This window comes from Euphorbia lathyris, chromosome 9 (genome assembly GCF_963576675.1).
Source record: "Euphorbia lathyris chromosome 9, ddEupLath1.1, whole genome shotgun sequence".
NCBI lineage: Eukaryota > Viridiplantae > Streptophyta > Magnoliopsida > Malpighiales > Euphorbiaceae > Euphorbia > Euphorbia lathyris.
Window position 1 is genome coordinate 28,877,532 of NC_088918.1, and position 23,462 is coordinate 28,900,993.

The 23,462-nt window shown below is 34.4% G+C and overlaps 1 protein-coding gene across 4 annotated transcripts; it reads right to left on the minus strand.

The window, feature by feature from the left end:
* Positions 1-1,435: 1,435 nt before the first annotated feature.
* Positions 1,436-21,065, minus strand: LOC136205741 (uncharacterized). Of its 4 annotated transcripts, XM_065996484.1 has the most exons (32): positions 20,771-21,065; positions 20,601-20,688; positions 20,393-20,501; positions 20,168-20,266; positions 19,723-19,765; positions 16,731-16,802; positions 16,529-16,624; positions 16,182-16,418; positions 14,102-14,285; positions 13,498-13,609; positions 13,327-13,413; positions 13,056-13,194; positions 12,683-12,779; positions 12,524-12,586; positions 12,267-12,376; positions 10,514-10,618; positions 9,392-9,465; positions 9,188-9,263; positions 8,593-8,826; positions 7,272-7,343; positions 6,471-6,542; positions 6,317-6,381; positions 6,116-6,218; positions 5,883-6,014; positions 4,444-4,587; positions 3,197-3,304; positions 3,032-3,082; positions 2,889-2,966; positions 2,697-2,810; positions 2,254-2,450; positions 2,002-2,071; positions 1,436-1,904 (listed from the first exon to the last, which is right to left on the minus strand). In XM_065996484.1, exons 1-32 carry the CDS (start codon positions 20,855-20,857, stop codon positions 1,716-1,718), a joined length of 3,507 nt encoding a protein of 1,168 aa, XP_065852556.1. In that variant the 5' UTR covers positions 20,858-21,065; the 3' UTR covers positions 1,436-1,715. The 4 variants fall into 4 exon arrangements, 1 of the variants encoding a protein (XP_065852556.1); XR_010676062.1 differs by lacking the exons at positions 1,436-1,904; positions 2,002-2,071; positions 2,254-2,450 and having other exon boundaries at positions 4,444-4,580; XR_010676063.1 differs by lacking the exons at positions 1,436-1,904; positions 2,002-2,071; positions 2,254-2,450; ... (10 more) ...; positions 8,593-8,826; positions 9,188-9,263 and having other exon boundaries at positions 10,514-10,613.
* Positions 21,066-23,462: the final 2,397 nt, after the last annotated feature.

Genomic DNA, 23,462 nt, shown 5'->3' on the forward strand with positions numbered 1-23,462 from the left:
TCAGCCAACTCTAGCATAAATGTACATCACGTACATTGGTCCACTTCATTTTCGTTGATCTTTTATTGTTTGCATTTGGTTCCTAAACTATTGGAACTTCAGACTCCGCAACAGAACCGGTGTTCGGAGATTCGTCTGGCATGGTCGACGATCTGAAACTGTCTCTTCTCGTATTTTTAGGAACCATATATGGTTCTTGAGGATACAGGGTACGAGAAAAGTATCCCGACATCACTGGCCAATTACCTACTGCAATCGGTGGCTGGCTATAATTGTTTGGATTATAGTATAACGCATGAGTCGTGGAATATGACATATGAGGATCATATTGAATATTTCGTGGAATAGGTCGGATTGGAGGACTTTGTGAGCTTGTATTTTCGGTGTTTTGAGAATTTGCAACGTATGAGAAATATTGACTGTATTCATCATGAGGATCCATTGAAAAATAAATATAAAGAGTGAAAGAAGATTGAAAAATGTTGTGGTTTATTTATGGTTAACTTGTATGTATTTATACAATTTTTTAAAAAAATTACCGTTTGAATTGTTTGAATTTTTCAAAGAATATAACCGTTTGAATTTTTTACCGTTTGTGATGGAAAATAAAAATTGGAGCCGTTGGTGCTGAATATTAAATTTTAAAAAATCTTATAATAAAAAAATCATTTAAAAATTAAAGTTTAAACAACAATGAAATATGAGACACAAAAGTTAAAAGGAACCCACCATATATCTGTAATTTAAAACAAAAACATTAAACAACAATGAAATTGGAGACACAAAAGTTAAAGGGACTCACCATTTTCTTGCCTTTTTACGGATAAAATATTACTCCACCCACATATGAGGACTTCAACTCCACGCATACCTTCTCTAATTGTTATGCAGTGCGCGTTTCTTCAACAACTCGCCGGAAGCTGGAGACTCCAATACTTCTTTCTCTAGTGGTTGGGGGTAGTTGGCAAATTGCAAATTGGTCCTTTATCTTCACCACTAGAGATGCTCTCAGATACAAATGATAATAAAAGATAACACCTTATTTTATTAGAGTTGATTGTTACTTTAAATTTTTATAGGATAAAAAAAATATTAATTAAAAAACAGGAAGTAAACGCACAATTTTACAAGAAAAAGCAACTTCCTTAATAACAAAAATAACAAAAAGTAAAAAACATAAACTTAAGTGTAGAAATAGGGAGAAAAAATTGCTACTAATTTTGATAACAACCCAATTATAAGCATTAGAAGTGCTCTAACAGACTTTTAATGAGATGTAGGCACAAATGATTCATTAACATCTTATTAGAGTTGATTGTTACTTTAAATTTTTGTAAGATAAAAAAAAATTAGTTAAAAAGCAAGAACTCAACGCATAATCTTACAAGCAAAAAGCAACTTCTTTAATAACAAAAAGCAAAAGCAAGTGAAAAAATGGAGAAAGAAATAGTTGTTGCTGATTTGCGTAACAAACCAAATTTTGGTATCTGTTAGTTGTTACCGAATCCTTCAAAATAACAAGAAAGTCACAAGGACCGAAGGTGCTCTAATACTTAAAAGTGAAGGCAACACCCAAATTGAGTACACATCGTATATACCCATGAGACTGGGAGATCTTACTGATTCCCAAACTCAAGTTTCTCACAATATAAAATCTGAAATACAATTAGTTAAATGTTTTGAAGCTATTTACACTGAGGATTGGATTTGAAACATCACATTGTTCGTAAAAATCCACGAACTTCAATGAGGAAGTCGTTAACATTCTTCCTAAATCTTTGGTAATTCGTGCGATCTAGAGTGGTCGAAAGCTGATTGGAGCTCGTTAGGGATTGTAACGCATTTGCCAGCCTTGATCTTAGTGTTGGATTTGCCTGCCTTCCTATTAACTCATTCGCCAATGTCTGCACCAATTACCAAACATATATTTACATATACAGCAACTGCAAATGCATTAATTAATTAACCAGTTCTATCACATTGAGAAAAATGTCGAATAACCTGGAATAAGTTTTGTTCACAAAGGATTAAAGGTAACAGAGCTTCTGCTGCAGGACTGACCAGATCTGGACTGGAAACACAAAGAGACGCTTTCAGAGTTTGTAATAGCGAAAAGGAAGCAAAAGTAGCCTTACACTAAAAGTTTGAGTTCACTTGGCTGAGTTCTAAACTGAACTGAATATGGATAATGATTAACTAAATTAATGATATCATCCAGTCACCAATATAATTGAAGCTTAGCTAATTAATTACCTGTAGTCTTCAAAAAGAAGCAATTGTAGTAGCAATCTAAGGAAGCGACTCAAGATGCCCTCCTGCACATTGCCTTGAGGATCTTTAATACTCGTGGCATGTGAGCCCAAGCCTACTTTTCCAGCACATGTCTCTTTGTAGTGGAAGGAAGCAAGAGCTTTGAGAGCTCTTAGGCACATATTCACTATATCTGTATCCTGTTCCATCAAAGACCATGAGAGTTAAGTTGCAGACCTAAAATCTTTTTGGAACATAGAAGGGTTAGTATTAGTAAGCAATTTCCGTTGCAAGAATACAGCTATCCGCAGACAAGAATGCATATTCCAATTCATTTTCTTTTTATACATCTGAAGCCATGCAAAATAGAATAGAAAATATAGCAGTCCTTAGATATACCCGGTGTCTCGAATACTCATTCAAAGGCAAAGACAGCATCCATTTACCTGATGGTGAAGACCAAAGTCGAGAGTTCCAAGTACATGAGCAAAAGCATCGCTACTTAGTTGTGCAACTTTTTCGGGATAAACCTCTAGCATATGCGACAGAAGGGAGAAGTACTGCACAAATATAGATTGTTCATCAGTTGCTTCATAAAAGCAGTGGAGCTTTATTTCTTATGATCAATATATTCTTACATCATGACAAAGCTTGGGGTATTTTAACAGCTCTGAAGAAATCAATGGAGTAACTATGTGAAGACCAAAGTAAACAACCTGAAAGACAGTTTGTTAGGAGCCGATAACACAATCTTTATAAAGGACCTGCAGTAAGAGTTTACCTCAGATATATTTGTCCCTTGTGATTCAATGGAATCTGATGAGAAGTCAACCTGCAGCAACCGTAAATTGGATAAGATTCACAAACTTTTTTTTAAATGAGGATAGAATTCCTAATCTTTCATCTACTTTAAGAAATTGGAAGAAAAGAAAAAAGGTGGATTTACCAGATCCTTTGAACAAAGACTTGAAAGAAGCTGAAGAAGGGCACGTAAATCTTTGTATTTCTCAGTCTTTGCCTCACTAAGCAAGCTGCTTGATAGAGATACTGATATCTGGAAAAACAAGAAGTCAAAGATGTCAAAAAAGAAGAAAATCAGTAGTCATTAATTTAAAATGTTACTTCGCCTGGTTCTTTGCAATGGAAATAATTTAACATAGAAAAATATTTTCTGAGAAAATAACATATTCTCAATTATCTGGCTGTAACATGGAAAATGCGATTAGTTTTAATATAAGGGTTAGCATATAATTGAAGGCTTAACGTTTTTTGTTTTATTCAATTGGAAAGTAGCTTACCGTACTGAAAAAGTAAAGTCAGTTTTTCTTAGTTTAAAAATATTTTCTGTTGACCCTTATTTTCTTTTAGAATGCCAAAAATTAGAAAATAAGGAAAGTATTTGCCAAGAAATAAAGGAAGCCTAAAATTGCAACAATAAACCATAAGAATCCAGAAAAAACTATATAGCCATCCAAAAAACATGCCTTGCTATTGCCAAACAGATGCTAAACTTTTAAGTGTTAGAAAAAGCTTTCAACTGCCATTGGATGAAAATGCCAGTCTGAAATAAGCATAAAAAAGGAAGCTATTTTTTACCATTTGCAAACAAAAGTCTTCTCCATCTTCATACTGAGAAAAAAGTTTCTTTAAGCAACATTTTATTCAGAAGCATGTTATAAAATTGTGGCACTCAAACTAAGCCTTGAGGAATTGAGGAGTTACACAGAAACTATATGGTGAGTTTTTCAATTGGTTTCTTTATATCAAGTATGAACAAAACTAGTAGCTTAGCGGACATAAACTTAAGAGTACTAAAAGTATAGAAATAATAGCTACAATAGGAATTCTAATATAAAATATCTAACTACGGTCTTATTAACTATTGTACTGCTGCTGCTAGACCTAATCAGTTCCAAAAGTGAATCTGCAATAAACTTAGGCCTGGATATAGTTGGGCCATATCAAGACATTCTTTCATGATTGTCAGGCTCCCCCTCATTATTCAAACCACCCAGTGCACTCCCACTACCCTCCTCCACACCCTCCGTCCCCAACCAAGGAGATTGGTTCTATTTAGACTCTGTAATGCTTTACATAAACATGCTAACAAGCACAGGAAATCATAACAATAGAAAACCGTAACTCAGAAAACTTGTGCTAACTTAATGGCACCAACGCAATCAAGAAAATCACCTTGCCAATATTATGAGATGAGTACAGCTGAAGCAAACGCATGCAAAAATCAATAACAGCAGCAGTTTCTCGAGCTTCCAGGTATGAAATTTGCCCATCCACCCAATCAACAACAAATTTAAGCAGCAGATAAACAACTGCAGACTAAGCAAAAATAAAACGTCAGGTATATTAAGAATGAGCAAATAAAGAAAGCAAGCTTTATGCGTTACAAGTGGAATTACAGCTTAAAACACAACATTTCCAATTGTGAATATTTAACCAGGTAATAAATTTTAAGTTCTTAAAGTTATTGGATTTTACAATTCAGTCCTAAGAGCTTTTGAAATGGCACCATTACTCCCAGTCCATTAGTCAATACTGAATTTCATTAGTCGATGAATAATATAATATTTTATTACATTTCAGTCATAATAGTTTTAGAAATCTTACTTTTTCTTTTTTTTTATTTCATCACCTATTTATAATTCAATTGGCAGAATGACCTATAATTACAAATTAAAATAGAGTAAAAGATTTAAGAAAACCTTATTGGATTAACAAATGATAAAAAAAAAAAAATCTCTTGGAAAACACTAAGAAAGAAAAAAAAAAATCTGAAGTTCTTCGTTTGCTTTGAATTTTAATAATGAGTTGCATTTGGTAGTTTGTTAATTCCAATTTTAACAGCATGGTTTCTTTAGACAATCTCAATTATATAAAATATAATATATTTGTAACATTAAGGTCAACCATATTTCCATATAACTTTCATACACATATCAAGCAAATAAATAATTTTAAGAAGTTACTAAAAGTTTAGTCCTAAAATAAAAAAAGTAAAATAATGACAAGTAGTTGAAAAATATTGTTTGGGAGAAAACACATGAAAAAAGTTTATGACTGTTATACATTCACGGACAATTTTCCTTTTCTGTTCTACATCAAAAATCTAATTATTACATGCATTGAAATCCGGTTTTTTAATCCATTTTATTTTTTAAATTAAAACATGAAATGGAAAAAAAAAAACTGAAATATCAAGGAAAGGGTACTTTTTTTATGGTTGATTTATGGATTTTAGAGTTAACTAATGGGATATGATCACGTGTGAATTTCAAAAAAAAAAAAAAAAAAATTAGTGAAGAAAATAACATTTTGGATTGAACTGTCAAAAGCCATTATCACAATATTAATACAAATATAAATCTTAGTATCCATCAAAGAAATAATAAACCAAGACAACAGATAGGATATAATCAACCAGCAAATATTATTCATCATAACTTGACCCTTCACGAAAAGTGCAAAAGGGAGGGGGGGAAAGGACGTCAACTTTGCAGTAAAATTTTAAGAGGTGAAACTAGAGCTGAAAGATCTGAGTATTCAGAATAGAGAGGTCATATTTTCGTGTTGACCTATTATGAAGATAAATACCAGAGATTGTCATGTTATAGTACCTCGTGTTTGTACACTTCAAGGAGAACCAGGACAGCGTTGGTTACAGCGAATCCCATCTCATAAAGAGCTCTCTGAGTTCGAGGTTCTGAGGCCCCAGCTGCTCCACGTAGCCTCTCCAACAAGCAACTGACCTACAGAATGTTCATGAAACAATTCAATAGAAATCACCTCCAAGGAAATCAAAAATTATTTGAATGTAAAATGATATTGAACAAAAGAATTATTTTCTTACCGATAGGATGATATCAGGTTGTTGAGAAACAACTTTAAGGTCATTCTTATTTGACAAGTCCACAAGAAAATTTGTCATAGGACCCATGAGATCCCTTACATATCTTCAAGAAAAAGAAAGCTGACATTAGGTACCTAGTAATATTCAAAGGAAATACAAAGTTCAAAAAATTACAGATTATATGGTAAGATGAAGACTTACTGATTAGATGCCTCGGAATTTCTCATTCCAGAAGCACTAAGAACAAGGGTTTGAGCCAATGAGCGCTGAAACAGAACAATAAAATTAAAGGTTTTCTCCAGAAGAAAAAAATTACATTAACAAGTGGAACAAATAGAAGCTTGTCGAGTCTTACTTGATTAGGAGCATTTAACAAGAACAGAACCTTCTCATTTGCAAAAGCACTTGCTAGTTCACGCCATGACTCCTATAAAACATTTTGAAATGAAACTGCTCAAATAAAGTTCTCTTAAATGCAACAAAAAATGAAAAATTACTCCAATGGACTAAATAGTATAGTAGCTCAAGGTTATCCATGGGTTTACAACGAAACTTTCAAAAGATAACTTTCATAAAAGATCAAGAGGGTGTTTGGAAAGTCTAATTTTGAAGGAATTAAATTCAATTCATTTTTTTTCTTAATTCTCGTGCTTGGAATTAATAGAATAAAACGAATTAAATTCTTTTATATTACAAATGAAGTTAAATTGTGAGAACTGTAAATCATGCCAAAGTTGGAAAGATTTTGTGGGAAATCAATTCATTATTGTTTCTTTTATTTTTCTTTCTCTTCTTTCTCCTTCCATCTAATAAGGGAACTATTGGAATTAATCAAATGAATTTGTAACAACTAATTTGAATACTTTCCATCATCCCTTTATTCTAGACAAGGGAATGAATTATCAATGGAATTGAATTGAATTCTATTGATGGAAATCAATTCTTTTCCTGAATGGAATTGGTTCCAAACAAGGGTAAAGTTAATTTGTGACACCTTCAATCTACTCATCATATGGTAATGCTGTCAGGGAGAATACAGCACAGAACAAGCTACGAATATAGCAAAGTTCACTAAGCAGAGCATTCAGAGTTAATATAGTAACACTCATGGTTAAGAAAAATAAAAATAAAAAACAAATGAAGATACATGACTGACCAATGTGACAAGGTGAACACAAATATTTCTGCGACGAACAAGAGCATGAAGTAGTTGGTTGCAAGTGAGACCCTGTCCCAAAAAAAATAAAAAGATAGCATAAGATCCACAGCATTTCCCTCAAACGAATTTGAGAGATTGAACAGATTGAAACCCAGATATAAGGATTTCTTTTTCCTATTTTGAGGAGCAAGGTTAAATTCGCAGAGCCTATAGTCATTATTCATTGTCAGAAAGAGCTTTTTAATGATTATATTTACTTACAGTAACTCTGTGCCATAACTCAAATAACTAAATAATGGAAAAAGCAAGTCTAACATTAATCAATAAAAAGCACCTGCCATCCAATTCATTATTCTCACAAGATTATGAACCAATAGAAATTAATGGTCAACACTGCCTAATCCCAGACAGTTCTTATAAACACAACTAATTCAGGCATCATATAGAAAACAACCACAGCTCATTCTATCAATAGTCTCTTCATGAGAGCATAATACTATGGGCAGCAACTAATCTCTGCATTTCACAAATTAAGTAGCTACTAGCTATACTGGGCAAGCATTGTTATTCCTGCCCAATAACAATGCAGAAACAAATCAGGTCCACCTGCCATCAGATTTCGCAGGAAAAACATTATTAAGAAACAGACTTGCTTCATTCCTTCTTGTTGTGCGAATTTAACGAAAGATAAATAAACCGAAATCGAAAAACATAGATTTACGTGGTTCACCAACGTTGTGTTGGCTAGTCCACGGGCAGAAGGAGAATAGTTTTATTAAGGAGGCGGAAAAAACAGATTACAAATTAGGTTTAAATAATAGAGTATTTATAGTACTCAATCTAACCTAATCCGACTTGGAAACCACGATGTCCCCACGATGTTGCTTCCAAGTAGAAAACCGAAAGCCAATACTGATTCAAGGCATTACGACACTTCTACTGGCATTTGAAGTTATGGCGACACTTTCACAGGAGAAATCCCAAAGTCGTTTAACAGGGTTCCTAATACTGCATCTCATTATTTTTGTGAAACATGCTGAAGATGCTAATGTACGCATTTGAGCTAAGATTAACAGACACATCACCAACTATAGTATAATGAACATTTAAATATTATTCAAGAACCAGTCAATGTCATTTCAGCTTGGGTTTTTTATTACCTAGATTTGGAATAAAGACTCCTCCCTTAACCAATCCAGAATAAATTAAAACTAATACAGACATGATATCATAATTATAAAAAGTGAAAAATGAAGCAAATATTAGAGAACATGAAGTTATTGAGAGTATTACAAGGAAAAACTGCTAGAACTGGTACCTGCAAATCCTTCTCCCCAGGATAAGACAAGATTGTTGTCACTGAGATGCGAACAATTATGTCAAGCACTAGTTTGCCTTGATTTTGCTCTCCAAAAAAACTAAGCAAGGCTTTTCGGGACTGAAGTTGCTGAAATCGATACTCATGATCATGAACTGAATTGAAATTGCTGTCCCTAAATTCTTCTGGCATTAGATATGTGCGAGACCACCTCGCAAGAAACCATATAACAGCCTACATAATTTATTGTAAAATTTACAATCAGCAATCAAGAGAATAACAAAGCAATCCAAAATCTCATCATTTGTTGCATAAGCAAATGGAATGCATATGTAGAGAATTCATTAATCATGTACAGAGAGAGAGTCATGCTACACATGATAGAATGGGACAAGATCAATCCAAAATGACTATTTCAAAAAACAAAAGCATCATATGCTCACACACATACAAGAGTTATGACCCAGTTCATTTTATGCAATGGTCCTGATGGATATTTTCTGGTAGACAACATCATATGTAGATTCACATCCATATTAACATTACCAAGAAAGGACAAGATGATATATGGGAGGAGACTCAGCAGCTATATTACCTCCATTAGTCGAGGACTGAAAACTGATAATCTCATTTCAGGATCTAAACATTGCTCAGCAAATTTTATAATTGAACTGCAGCAGATAGAAAATAATTTTCATATTTATACTTTGATGTTTTAATTGCAGAACTTGAAAACATAAGAAAGAATTATTTTGTGAATACCAATACTTATTTAGTAAATAGAAACTAATAAACTTACCTAGAGAGCACAACAACAGGATGTTTGTCTGCCTCCACAGTGTCCACAAAATGAGTTTGTATGGTATTTGGTACCTGATAGTCACAAGTGCAAACAGTGATTAGAGACTTCGAGTAATGAAATGCTATTTCAGAACCAAGCATCTGAGCAAGTCAAACATAAAATAAGTATCACATTTGTTCATGCAGAAACACTAAGCTCATATTTGATAAAAGACCCTGAAACCAATTGATTAGAAAGAGAGTCACAAATGTCATTTCAAAATTAATATCCTAAAATAAAGTTACTAAATAAAAGAAAGAGATGTTGAGTGAGAGTTTTCTCCTAAGTAAGCAACTAGCTATCGCCTACAACTCCAACATCCATTTAGTAATGGATACAGAGCTGTTTAAGGCATGAGTCAGGCGCTAGGCTTAGCACCTCAGAATGCCAATGGCGGGCGCTGTTTCATAGGCCCCCCCTCCTTTGGGTGCCTTTCCGACTTATGAGGTGTGCCTCGTGATAAACATTGCTAGAATCTGGATATGATTGTGTTTTCCTTCTTCATTGGTTTATTTGATTTAGATGACTCCTAAATTAGGGATTGGTTTAGGAAAACTCTTAAAATTAACATTGACCTACTGCAACTTTAATACTACAACAGCCTATTTTATGTTATTACTTATTCCTTTTGTTTTCTCTTGATTAATTTGCTTTAATACTACATCTGCCTATTTAAATAGGCTATTAATTATTTCTTTCCTTTTTACTGATTTGAATTAAAAGACTCCTAAAACTTAAGGATTGGTTTAGGAAAGACACCTAAACTTAAACATAAGAGACTTACTGCTTCTTTAATACCTCGTTTAGGAAAACAGAAGACTGGATATCTTTTTTAATACTTTAATGCTTTTCGTTCTTTAGTGTGCCTTTAATAACTGTGAACAGATATCACAAAGGAAATAAAGCAAAATGAAAAGCCAAGTGATCATCCATAAATTCCATTGGTTTGAAAGAGTATAATCAATTAACAACCAAAACAAATTCCATATGAACTTCCAAGAATTCAAAGGGTACAAAAAACCAAATTAAAAAATAAATAAAACCAAGTCGACATAATCAAGGATTAAAGTAACCAAATACCAGGGGTGTTTCTCCCTCCCCTTCATCTGCAAGTACATGCCCGATTATCAGTAGCAATGAGTAAATTTCCTCCAGAGTTGGGATTGGATCAATGATGCCCCTGCCCTACAAAGAAGTAAATAGCATGAGAGAAACAATTATCAATTAATCATTATAAGTAGCAGTGATATCACACCAGCACACAAATAAAGAAATCATCAACCAACAATAACAGTCTATGTTAACACATACATGCATACATAAATGTTTGTGTGCGTATATTTTTCCATAAATTGTTAAATGAAATTTGGTTGTACTACATGCAAAAACAGTAAACATGAAATGATGACTGATATACGTATGTTACACGATATTTGTAGAAAATATAGGAAACAAAAACGTGGGGAAACATGGAAATAATAAAAATACATGGATATATCTATAAAGTTTTTAAAATGCATATTTAAGTTATATAATATATATATATATTAAAAAAAATTACATACAAGTCACATAATAGAGAGAAATAAGAGGTTTAGATTTTTTTATTCTGAAAGCTTGTAGGAGATAATCTAAAAATTATTGGGGATTTACTAACACATGATTAATATTGATCCATTTGTGAAAACTCATTACATCCTAAAAAATGAGTTTTCAAATTTTAAGAAACGATTTTCTAAATCTTTTTTAAATTGCGGAAACGTGACCCGAAACAAATATGGAAACTTGAAACACTTTAAAATCAAAGTTTCCAAAAGGCAATTTTGACAAATGATTAAACATGCAAGCAACCCAAATATAAAAGCAATGGCTACCGAGGTAGCATATCAATGATTTAGATGATGCATATTTTAGTTGATTCGTTGTATACCTACTTTGAATGAGTGAATTGCACAATTTTAAGGAGATCATTTAGATTTTGAAATAGTTTTCCCTGATCGGATATTTATTACTCCCATCGATATTTTTTATATATCTTCAAAGGTTTTCATTACGACCAGTGAAGTGTTAATTACATTAGTAAAGTGACTATTTACCATTAACATTTCTCTCCTAAAACTCTACTTTTCAAGCCAAAATTCTCTTTTTTCTTATTTACTATGGTGTAATTATAGGATTGTTTACATTAATATTAAACCTCTCTTACCATAAATAATGGCAAATTTTAGAAAAAAAATTGTGTCATAAGTGCATTAGTAATAATAAAATATCATATAAAAATGAACAAAATGGGTGTTGGGATATTTCATATAGCAATTTTCAAATTTCAACATTAAATCTCTGAATTCTATGTGGGTAAATTTGTGATTTTGCATGAAGTAAATTATTTTGAAAGGGGTAAATCTAGGATTCAGGTCACAAAGTTGATTAAATAAATGAAGCGAGCCTTTGGATAATGCTTTTGATGGGTTGAAAGTTTCACTTTATCAAAGAAATGAATTGGGCTGTGATGCCTGAAAAACATACTAATTCGAGTCATTCTGTTGGTTAAGTCAGTATGAAATTTTCTTTTCCACTTCTCAATTATTGTCAAAAAGATTTAAGATACATAGTCTACCAATTTCAGACTATGTTGAATTCTTGTAGCTTCAGCCATCAAGTCTCAGCGGAGCAGAAAAACAATAAGCTTACAACATTCATAAGCAGATGACTGAAAGTTCCTATAGTTTTCAGATATGCATTGAAGTCAGCAACCAACGCAACAATAACAAAGCACTAGCACAAACTAATTCTTTTTAACAAATGCATTGTTGGAAGATGATGACAAGAGAACCTGATGAAGCCGTGCCAAGCGCTCAGAGAACAATCTTGTGAGCAACGGAACTGTGACATCGACTGCTGCTCTAGCTATAAGGGCATAAGAGCTTAACCTTTCATCCATGGCTGGTAGAACAAGATAATGATAGAAGTTACATTCATTCAACTACAATCATTAGAGATTTCACATGAATATTGACTTTAAAGGTGGTCACTATTACATAAATATAAAGAGACTAGATTCATGTAAGGTTTGAAATATTTTTCTTGTACCAGAAATGGAAGCCTGCAGGCAATCAGAGTCTTCTTCATCATGCATTGCTGATGCAGAAGCCACTAAAGTATACATGCATTCAAAATGGCATCAAAATAAGATTGATTGCATGATGAATGCAAAAGTTAAAAAATATAATCATAGGACAAGATTCAAACCTCTGAGTTCAGACTCTGCAATTAAAGAAAATAGATCGCCTGCAGCATTTATACCTTCAGGTGGAAGCAATACATTCCCACCACTGCCATCCATTGGCTGAAGAAGAAAGCAATAAATCATTAAATCACTGGCCAGGAACCAGTGACTTACATAAAGAAATCAGTGTCTTATCAAGAAACAAACTCATAAACTTAAATGAAGCACATATAGTCAGAACGATGGCTTGAAATTACCAGTGTAAATCTGACCTTGCAACCCTTAAGAATTATATTGATAGATAAATTGAATAATGGGCAAACTTTGAGTTTCTTTACTCAGTTCGGAAATACCTCAATTGAGTTAGCAAGTGAATTATAGTCTTAAAAAGCATACCACAAGAAGGGGGGTCCAAATATCTAATAAGATATCACGTGCCTCCCAGTTCCATGTCTCTTCATCCGTGTTATTAGTCATGAGAACTTTAATGACTTCACACATTAATGTGGATAACAAAGTAAGAGTGCCAAAGGGCCTGAACATTGAGAAAAAAAATAGTACACATAAATCACAATCTACATGACAGTACAGTAATGGTCAATTTCGCAGAACCACAATCCAAGTGTATAGAATTAGGAGGGGAATAAATCTAGACTATCTGACTGACCTCATAGATTTCAAGAGTAGGTCAAATACAAAAGGGGTTGTTACAGTTGCCATAGAAAGCAACGCGCGGCAGCCGTCAAGAAACTCACTGAATGAAACCAGACAAATTTTGAGGCTTAAGAGATAGTATAGTAAACTACTTCAAGAAAAGATAAACATATAGAGATTTGACCTTTCACTCTTCCCACATTCAATTGCTTGTGCAACAGCATAAGGAGGATCAATCCACTGAATTATCCCAGAAAGCAATTGTAGTAAATGATGTTCTTGTCCTTGTCCATTATCTAGATCGTTGAATCAATTACTTGCTGATTAAAGTAACTCTAACAGAAAACACGAATAGTTTTGAAAAGGAGAGAAATTTCATTTATTGAGATCACCAAGTAGTCATTGCCACTATTTCAAACACTGTCCAATACCTCAAGTTTCTTTTCCTTTTAAATAGTGCTAGGGGAAAGGGAGCTGAGAGTCCATAATGATATTCCCATAAACTACCCCAAAGCAAGTGGATAATTTTAATTTTCCAATCAATGAACGTTGAAGATCATTCCAACATATGACAAGATTAAAAATGAAATAACATAATAGGTTGTATTGTTTAAATTTAAGAACCAAAAATGGTGTAAAGGACAATTAAAGCGAACAAGTAAGATGAGGATAAATAAGTTTTGCTGAAAGTGTTCAAATTGTAATGAGTTAAGGCATGCAGAAAGTTTGTCGCCACTTAGAATTTGATTTACAAAATACAATAAAATTGAGTTACACCGAAAACCTACCAGAAAGAAATACAGTTCCAGTCAAGGAGCAGAACTGTACAATAAGCTTCCGAGCAGAGATTGCAATAGGGCAATCAAGCCAGTAACCTCCACTTGAAAACTTCCCTCTCAGTGCTGCATATAAGCCCAAAAGCCACCCAACGTGTCCGCTTGAAATTAAAACATCATGCCACGCAGGATCAGGCTACAAGAAACATGCAGAGTCAACCAAAATAGAACATACATGACTAAAGTGTATTTAAAATTCGAAGTATCTCAGTCCATTGCTTCTAGCAGATATGCAAAAGCAACTATACAACTAAACTTGAGGGCGTTTGAAATCTCAGAAAAGATGTGAGCTAGTATAGACCATAGAATAAAAATTAATAGCATGAAGCACTAAAACATACACTTATCATTCCTTGTGTATTTAACAAGGTGCCCATTTTATCTCTACTTATACATTGTCTTCAAAGGTAACTAAACATATTGGTCCAGGCTCCAGCTCAAGTGTACTTCATGAAGGGAAATCTATAGAGGGTCCCAACCTTGCACACACTCGTACGAGCAGCATAGTTGTTAATGGCGATGATGCCATGGCGCAAGGCGCACAAGGGTCAAGGACGTGCATCTTAGCACCCCCTAATGCAGGCAATGTTGCTCTGGCGATGCCAAGGCGTGCCTTTGTGAGCCTGGACAAGGTTATCTGAGACGCACCTTTTGTGTCACAGGTTATTTTTTAGGGTTTTATATTATTTATCCACATATTCAATCTCCACTGTTAGTGTCCAACAATAAATAAAAACAAAAGGAAGACTTTCAAATTGAACAATTGCTGAAAAGAGAGAGAGAGAAAGAGAGAGAGATGCATAATGGGAAACAAAGGAAAGAAGAAGCACACAACAACAGTAAAATACCAGAGAAAAAGAAGCAAACAAGGGCAGAACTTGAAGAATTTTGGTAAGAAGTCGCTATTAGTCGACTTAGGATTTACTATTTAGTTGAACACTTAACTTTAGAATATAGAGTTCATTGCATGGGATAAATACACTAACTTTACTCACTTTCACGGTATGGCCACTAAACTTCAAAATGTAACATAAAAGTCACTCAACTTTACACTTTCTAACATTATGGCCACTTAACTTTAACTAACGCCTCAAAATGACCGTTAACGGCCTCAAAATAGAAATGTTCAAGAATTAAAGTTATTTAGAACAACATTTACCATGAAACCACTTTTTTTTTCCATAATCACCATTTCTGGAGCTTTCTCTATCTAGAAATTCATTTTCTCTCTCCTAACCAAACAACACCTAAATGACCAGAAAAAGAAAATATTTAAGAATTAAAGTTTCTTAGTCATTCTGAGGCGTTGATTGAAGTTTAGTGGTCATGATGTTAGAAAGTGTAAATTTAAGTGGCTTTTATGCTAGGTTTTGAAGTTTAGTGGCCAAACCGTGAGAATGAGTGAAGTTCAGTGGCCATGGGTGTAATTTACCCTTATTGCATGTTAGAATTTATGATTAAGAATATTGACATGATTTCATAATTATTGCATTTTGATTTTAAGGTTTACAACTTCTTTTATTTTAAATACTACTCCCTCCGTTCCACAATAGATGGCTTTCTAGAGAATTTTTTTTTGTTCCATAATACATGACGCTTTGATTCAATCCATGCACATTAATTGATTTTTGCCAAATATACCCTATTTAAGTTGCCTTTTACTTTGGGAATAGATAAAAATTAATTAGTGGATGCAATTAATACAAGGTTAGCAAAGTCTTTCAGTTAAAATTAATTGCATTTCTTAATTCTTGTGCCTTAACCTTAAAAGACATCTATTGTGGAACGGAGGAGAGTAATATTTATGGTGGTTCTATATAATTTTGTTATTTTAATGCGCCTTGTGTCGCTCAGGTGCGCACCATGCACCAAGGCTCCAGGACCCCCTTGCACCTTTTTAATAACTATGATGAGCACGGATTCTCAAAATTTGAACACCTCAAAGCGAATAGTCTTCAAAGTAACTTTTATTTAACTTATACCAATGAACCTTACATCCAGACCAAAAGAAAAGCATTAACAACTTTGTTACCTGCACTAAGGTACACTCTGCCCTCTTTAATGAGAAACTATCTGCTTTAACTCCAGGCATGAAAACATTAGTACCAGTTCGTGTGCCAGGGGTATTCTGCCGGAAATCCCAGTTTAGGATTTGAAGCATGAGATGCAGCGCTGCAGTACAAACCTTAACCTCAGGCACCTCAGTTTCAGATTCAGTTATTCTTTTTGTGACACCTATAGCAGCATCTCTTGTCCAACAGTAGAATGTCTGTATTTTAAGTAGAAGAAGAATCACAGAAAATGGAGATTATTAACTATCAAGGCAACCACCAAATTTATCTAAATAGACACATATCACAAGCAAACAGGGCTGAGAACCTTCAGATAGTCTAGTTCTAATGACATCTGGCACTGGTCATGAAATTCCCTAGGAAGGCCCATGGCACTAGAAGTAGAAGGTGAGAACTCAGACACCTGCAAAGAAGAAATCAGGTTTTAAATTATGATATAAATAAAATGATAAAGCGAAATCCAGTAAGAAGCAGTATGCTCAATAAATGCAATAACCTATAAAACATACCACTGATTCTAGAAATTTAATTCCAGAAAACTGCACATCCACGCTATGAATGCCAAGAACAGCCTGGTTTACCTGTAGCCATGAAACTATCAGACAAGCCAAATACATGTCAATTTGAACTCATTGTACCTATGTGTGTGCGCTTGAGCATTATGATGTTCTGATACATAACATCTCCCTTCAAAGAAGTCTTGTTAAAAGCGCTAGCCGCTCTTAAGATAATGAGACCTTGAATCACCAGAGGTGTTACTGCTAGGCATCACCCTTAGGCGCTTGCCGAGTGAAGCGGGGCGCTACTTAAATAAAATGGTAAAATTATATACAAAATTAACATTAAAGGTTCATAATATATTCATAGAATCGTATTAAGTTATAAATTCAAGTTTAAAGACCCAAAAAGTGTCCTATTGAAAATTAGAAAGAAACCGTAAATTTAGAATTGCAATTAATAATTCTTATCAATAAATTTCAGAATTATAAAATAATATTGTTTTTAATATGCGACATGCTATTAGCTTTCGTTATTAATTAGCAATTTTGCATATTAACTGCATGTTCATGTAACAGATTAATAGCTATGTTGTATCCTTTCTCATAAGTAACAAATCATTATAAAACATGGATAGTTCATAATAGTTAATGCGGCAATCCCTTTTAATATGTGGCAATCTACTATGGTTCACCTGACCACTGCATATTATGCATGTGCGTGACTCTTAACATGTGTCCAACTATGCATTAGTATGAAGTCCACTAAATTTTATGCAGTCCCCCATAAAATAACATATGTTATAATATGCAGTCCTCCACTATGCATCAGGAACGTGTATTCATGACAAATATGCAGTCCCCTTTCTCAACATTTATAGATTATTTGACCCAATTGAATTGGCCAATTCATCAACAATCAATTCCAGATAACACTCATGACATGTGAGGCACACCATCATGCCTTGTGAGGCCCTCCAGCATCGCCTCACATCACCTTGGCACCGTGAGAGCTTTTAGCAACACTACTTCCAATTCAGCGGAGCAGCTAACAGAGCAATAAAGGAAATCCAACTTGGATTTTGCAAATAGTAGCTACCGAGCTGGGATTTTATTTCTAGATTTGCAACTTTTGTTTCTTGGACTTAGATAAATCAATATGCTTTTCAAGATAAGTCCATGAGGCACAAAGATAACAAGTTTTTGGATATGTTTAGCTATTTCAGTTAAGCGTAGGATAAGTGCACCAGGCATGAGATAACATGGAAATTGCAATTCAAAAAGGTCATGAAGCGAAGTGTTTCTCATTAAAAAAAAAAAGGGCGGCCCGGTCGCACTACGCGTCCCCGCTGAGCGAGGGTCCGGGGAGGGGTCCCACCACAAGGGTGTACTAGGGGCAAGCCTTCCCCTGCCAATTTATTTGGCAAGAGGCCGCTCCTAAGACTCGAACCCGTGACCTCTTGGTCACACGACAACAACGTTTACCGTTGCGCCAAGGCTCGCCCTCGAAGTGTTTCTCATTATACTAATAAAATTATTTGTACAAAAGCATATGATAAATTAACAAACTAAAAACTTGGAGTTCTTTCATCTCCTATAGGTCTTGTCATCTGACAAGTTTGGTTTTGTCTTGTCCTTTGACAAGTTTCTTCTTTTCTTTTCAATTCTTGCATCAAAAGTTCTTTTTCCATCTATGGCATCATCAAGTAATCACTTTGGAGAATGCATACTAGCTAAGATGAGAACTTTTCAAGGAAATCTTAGTCCTCAGTTAGCCGAGGCTATGACTATCAAAGAAGCTTTAAGTTGGATTAAGATCAGATTGTCTCGTCATAGTCAAGGCAATTCAAATGGGTTTAGAAGGTTCTTCGTATTTAGTTGACGTTATTTCAAATTATATTCATTTATTACGAGATTTAGAGTTGTGCTCTATCTCCTTTATTAAGCGTTCCGCGAATTCGGCTGCTCATGCTCTAGCAAAAGCGGTCAATTCTGTGTCTGTTCGGGGTGAGTGGGCATGTCCACCACCATTTCTTAGCAATATTCTTTCATCTGATTTAAGTTAATAAAACTTGGCATTATTTCAAAAAAAAAAGGTCATGACAGAGATACAACCTCCTAAGCAGTAATTCAAAATATTCAGAAACAGACAGAATTGTAACTTCATTAACTGTTATCATATTTGAATAGAAGGCCGCTGATAAAGGACTAATTAATAGAAATAAGCACGTAGTGATGCCAACATTTGAGCAGCTATGCTGACCAAGTCATGCTGTTGAGAACAATTAGGCATTATTTTGTAAGAGGCATAGAAGTGGTAATTTTTCAACACAATAAGAATGGCTAAGATGGGTAAGGTGGTCAAGGCTTTGGGCTCCATACCCTTGGGTCTTTGCAGCGTCATAGGGAAAATAGAGGTAAAACAGAAAGAAGCGAGCAGGTAAGGTAATTTAGTTCAACTTTAATTCCCATGTACTGTAATCATATAGATGCCAATGGAAACAATCACCAAGCAGACATTTTTTTTCCTAATTACATATAACCTAAAAGTAAAAGATTTTATCTTTCTACGAGAAAGTATTTGTCATTCTATAGTCAAAGTTCCATAAAATAGGAACTAGTCTGGCATACTTCAATTTCACAAGTCAGTGGCTGTTCAGCAGTGTTGTATGGTAATTTATTGAAAACCAACATAAGACTGTCCTAATCATCCAATTGTCCATTTAGTTATTGACAGCTTATTGCCTTTTTACCCTTAGGACAGGAAATTGACAGTGTTATAGGGAATATTAAGATTACTGCCCCTGTTCAATAAACAACTATCCACACAAAGGGAGAGGAAAAAGAAAACGTCATTATGATTATTGACCATAAGTGTAACTTCATTTCTCTGCCAAAAGTATTATGATTTGTATATATGTAATACTGTGATTCCTGTATGTGTTAAACTAAGAAAAATAACTGATAATAGACAATACAGGAGGGTGCCACTATAATGTTATACCTGATAAAAAAATCTCTCCTTCTCAGCAGATGTAAACTCAAGCCTACATTCAAAATATTTTCCAAGATAGTTAGATTCATTTTACCACAGCATAAAATGAAATACAAGCTATCAAGTTAAGTTCCTCAAAATGCAACATGGGTGGGCAAAAGTTTTAGACATATATTAGAATCCTAAATGAGCATTTCATGATGGAAAGGTCAGAATGTAAGATATCTCACGATATTTCTTAGGATGAATATATACCAAGCATATTCATGTGAAACAAGACTCGCAGACATCCACTTGGAGGAATAATTAGCCATAGTATCACAATGGTATGCGGTTACCCAATAATGTCATGTTGAAGGTATGCAAGAAATTCACAGTCACTGGTAGTGAAAGCTGCATCTGCAGACATTATGCATTTTCTTTACTCAAAAAGATGGAAAAATCTACTACATACCAACCCCTTTTGATCAATTGAGCAGCCACAGAAGAAACTTTCACTTGGACATATCCCTCAGGTGAACTAGCGTGCTGCATAGCATAGCACAGACAAAAACTGCAAGCAAAACACACTTAAATAAACTAAAACCACTTAACAGCATAGAGGGTAATTCAAACCGATAGACTATTCACCAACATATAACATGTGATTGCCGTAAAACTTCTTATTTAGTGGGAATACCTTATCAAACTTATTTTGTCATCATTTGTAAGAAAACCCCATTCCCTCATAGCAGCATCTCGAATTGCTGCAGCGGCTTGGAACCTTGCATTCGCAACTTGAGAATTCTCTGACAGACCAAAACCACTTTAGGATAAACCAGTCCTAGATTTCTAAAATAGCATCTAATGACGAATTTGTCACTCAAAATTGCATCAAACTTAAGTACCAAGAATGAACTTGCAAGCCTTGTAGGGCTGTGGCGACTGATTTAGTGACAGTATAGTTGCCTCCGCCGCTGCCGGGTTGATATGCATCTGCAAGACAAGTTTCAATCAGTAAGAAAGTTAATAAATACAGTTCAATCTGACGGAATCAATAAAAAGAATATTAGAACACCTGAATGGAAGCGCAAGCAAGCTCCATGGCGCGCATGGTGGATTGAAGCTGCGCCAAATCGGAGGGGTTGGCTTGCTGCTGCATCATCTTGGGACAGTAGATGATAGTCCACAATCTAGATAGAAACAAGATAGGTTATTAATGCAAGAAATGGATGATTTCCGAATTTGATCAGATTGATGTTTCTCTTCGCACAAAAGATAGTGAAGAAGAAATAGCCGGAAAAAGCAGGGCGGAGAGCTGGGAAGAAAGCATTGATGGAAGGGGAGAGAAACGGCTACACTGGCCAGCGAAGCTCGGCAATTAGAGAATCTCCAATGGAATTATAATAAAATATAATAGGTTTTCATCCTTAAACTTGTCGAGTTTTATCTAATGGCACCCTGAACTTTTTAAATAACCTATCACACACCTATAGTTAGTTTTAAAAACCTATTACACACTTAAAGTTGACTCATTCGGACCTCTTGAACACAAAATCGTTGATATGTTATCTTTAACAAACGAAGTCATTGTGCGTGCTATAGAAAAAAGAAAAGCATATTAGTTCGTTCTATATATCACCTCATATGTCAAAGATGACAGATCAACAATTTTGTGTATAGAAGGTCCAAATGAGCCAATTTTAGGTATGTGATAGGTTTTTAATGTCAACTATAGATGTGTGATAAGTTTTTAAAACTAACTATAAATGTGTGATAGGTTATTTAAAAAGTTTAGGGTGACAATAGGCAAAACTTATCAAGTTTAAGAATGTAAATATGTATTAAGCCAATATAATATTTTATTTTCTAACACATTCATATCATTTTGGTAACTTTTCAGTAAACAAATTTAAAAGCAGTAAACAAATTTAAAAGTTGTCACCGTTCCCCGCAAACCAATATTTTATATATAATTTATTTTTATGATAAATGTTGTTATAAAAATTTACACACCTAAATCATTTTTTTATATTAAAAAAAGAAGGTAAGTACCCTTATTAGAAGGTTGCAAAAAAAAAAAAAAATCACAGTCTGAATTGAAAATTTCAAATACTCATCATCACTCTAATCAATGACACTCTTCAAAAATTATCAAATTATCATATCACCAAATACTCTTCCAAACACCCTCAATTAAAGATGTTATGAGGGGAAATCATTATTATTTTTAATTGTAAGAATAATTTTAAATATTTGAATCGGTTAATATACAAATTTGCCTTTCGATTTATCTTGCAAAGCAATTTTGCCTCTAGATAGAAGAAACTTCCAACAAATGAAAAGAAATTTTTGCTATTTGGATAGGAAAATTTGGTTAGAATTGAGCAGAAAATTTTAACTTATAAGAAAATGACTAATTTAACCCTTATAAATATTAGTAGTAACTTATTATTTTGTCGAAATAAATAGAAAACAAAAACATTATTCCAAATGCATCTGGACAAGTCATCTGGCCCTGACGGGCTAAATTCAGGTTTTTTCTAGCATTTTTGGCATTTAATTGGCAGTGAGATTTTTATAGTCTGTTCAAATTGGCTAACTAGAGAAGAATTTCCTAACAACCTGAATGACACAATTATTACATTAATCCCAAAGTGTGATAACCTTAGGAGAATGATTGAATTGAGACCTATATCCCTTTGCAATGTATTGTACAAGATAATTGCTAAGGTCCAACAGATTGAAAGTGGTGCTTCCGGGATAATTTCTGAGTGCCAGTTTGCCTTTGTACCGGGTATATCACTAATTGACAGTGTCTCAAGTGGCCTTTGAAATAATTCATTTCATGAAACGGAAAAATCGGGGCTCCAAGGGAGAAGTAGCTTTGAAAATTGACATCAGCAAGGCCTGCGGTAGGGTTGTTTGGGATTTCCTAAAGGAAACTACGTTTAGAATGGGTTTTTGTGCAAAATGGGTGAACTGGATGATGTTGTGTGTTAGCACCGTTAATTACTCCATCAATTTAAATTCTGAACTGGTGGGCCCAATCATTCCTAAAACGGGTCTGAGACAGGGGGCCATTTGTCTCCATACTTGTTTATTATCTGTGTCGAAGTACTCTCACAACTCATTGATAAAGCTGAAAGGGAAGGATTAATCACTGGCAATCGCATCTGCACTGGGGCACCTAGTGTGACCCACCTATTTTTTTTGCTGATGATAGTTTTCTGTTTTTCAGTGCCACGGAAAGAGAGCAGAAAATTGAAGGAGCTGTGAGAAGTTTATGAACATGCCTCGGGCCAGGCGGTCAACCTTAATAAAACTGGCATCTTTTTTAGCTCAAATGTAAAGAACGAAGCAAGGGCAAGCATAAGCTGTAGGTGTCTGAACCGCTTGACACAGGGAGATATCTGGGTCTGCCATCTCTGATTGGTAGATCTAAACGAGTTATCTTTGGTTTTCTCAAGGAAAGACTGGTGAAACGGTTTAGCAGCTGGACATTCTAGTTCTTCTCGATGGCATGCAAAGAAGTGTTACTGAAGTCAGTCGCACATGCTCTTCCAACTTTTTGTATGAGCACGTTCCTATTGCCAAAGTCTACATATGATGAACTACAAAAGATGATGAATTCTTTCTGGTGGGGTAAAAAGAAGATGGCAGCAAGCGTATCCATTGGTCTGATTGGAAAAAGTTGTGCGAACAGAAAAAGGAAGGGGTTTAGGTTTCCGTGATCTCCATGAGTTCAATAGCAGCTTATTAGGAAAGCA

What these genes read in the sequence shown, in the direction of transcription:
- LOC136205741 (XM_065996484.1), bottom strand. Translation starts at nt 20,857, where the DNA reads ATGATGCAGCAGCAAGCCAACCCCTCCGATTTGGCGCAGCTTCAATCC. An exon ending in TTGCTTGCGCTTCCATTCAG is followed by an intron (nt 20,689 to 20,770) that starts GTGTTCTAATAT and finishes CTTGTCTTGCAG; the next exon opens with ATGCATATCAACCCGGCAGC. An exon ending in CTACTCTTGAAATCTATGAG is followed by an intron (nt 13,195 to 13,326) that starts GTCAGTCAGATA and finishes CTCAATGTTCAG; the next exon opens with GCCCTTTGGCACTCTTACTT.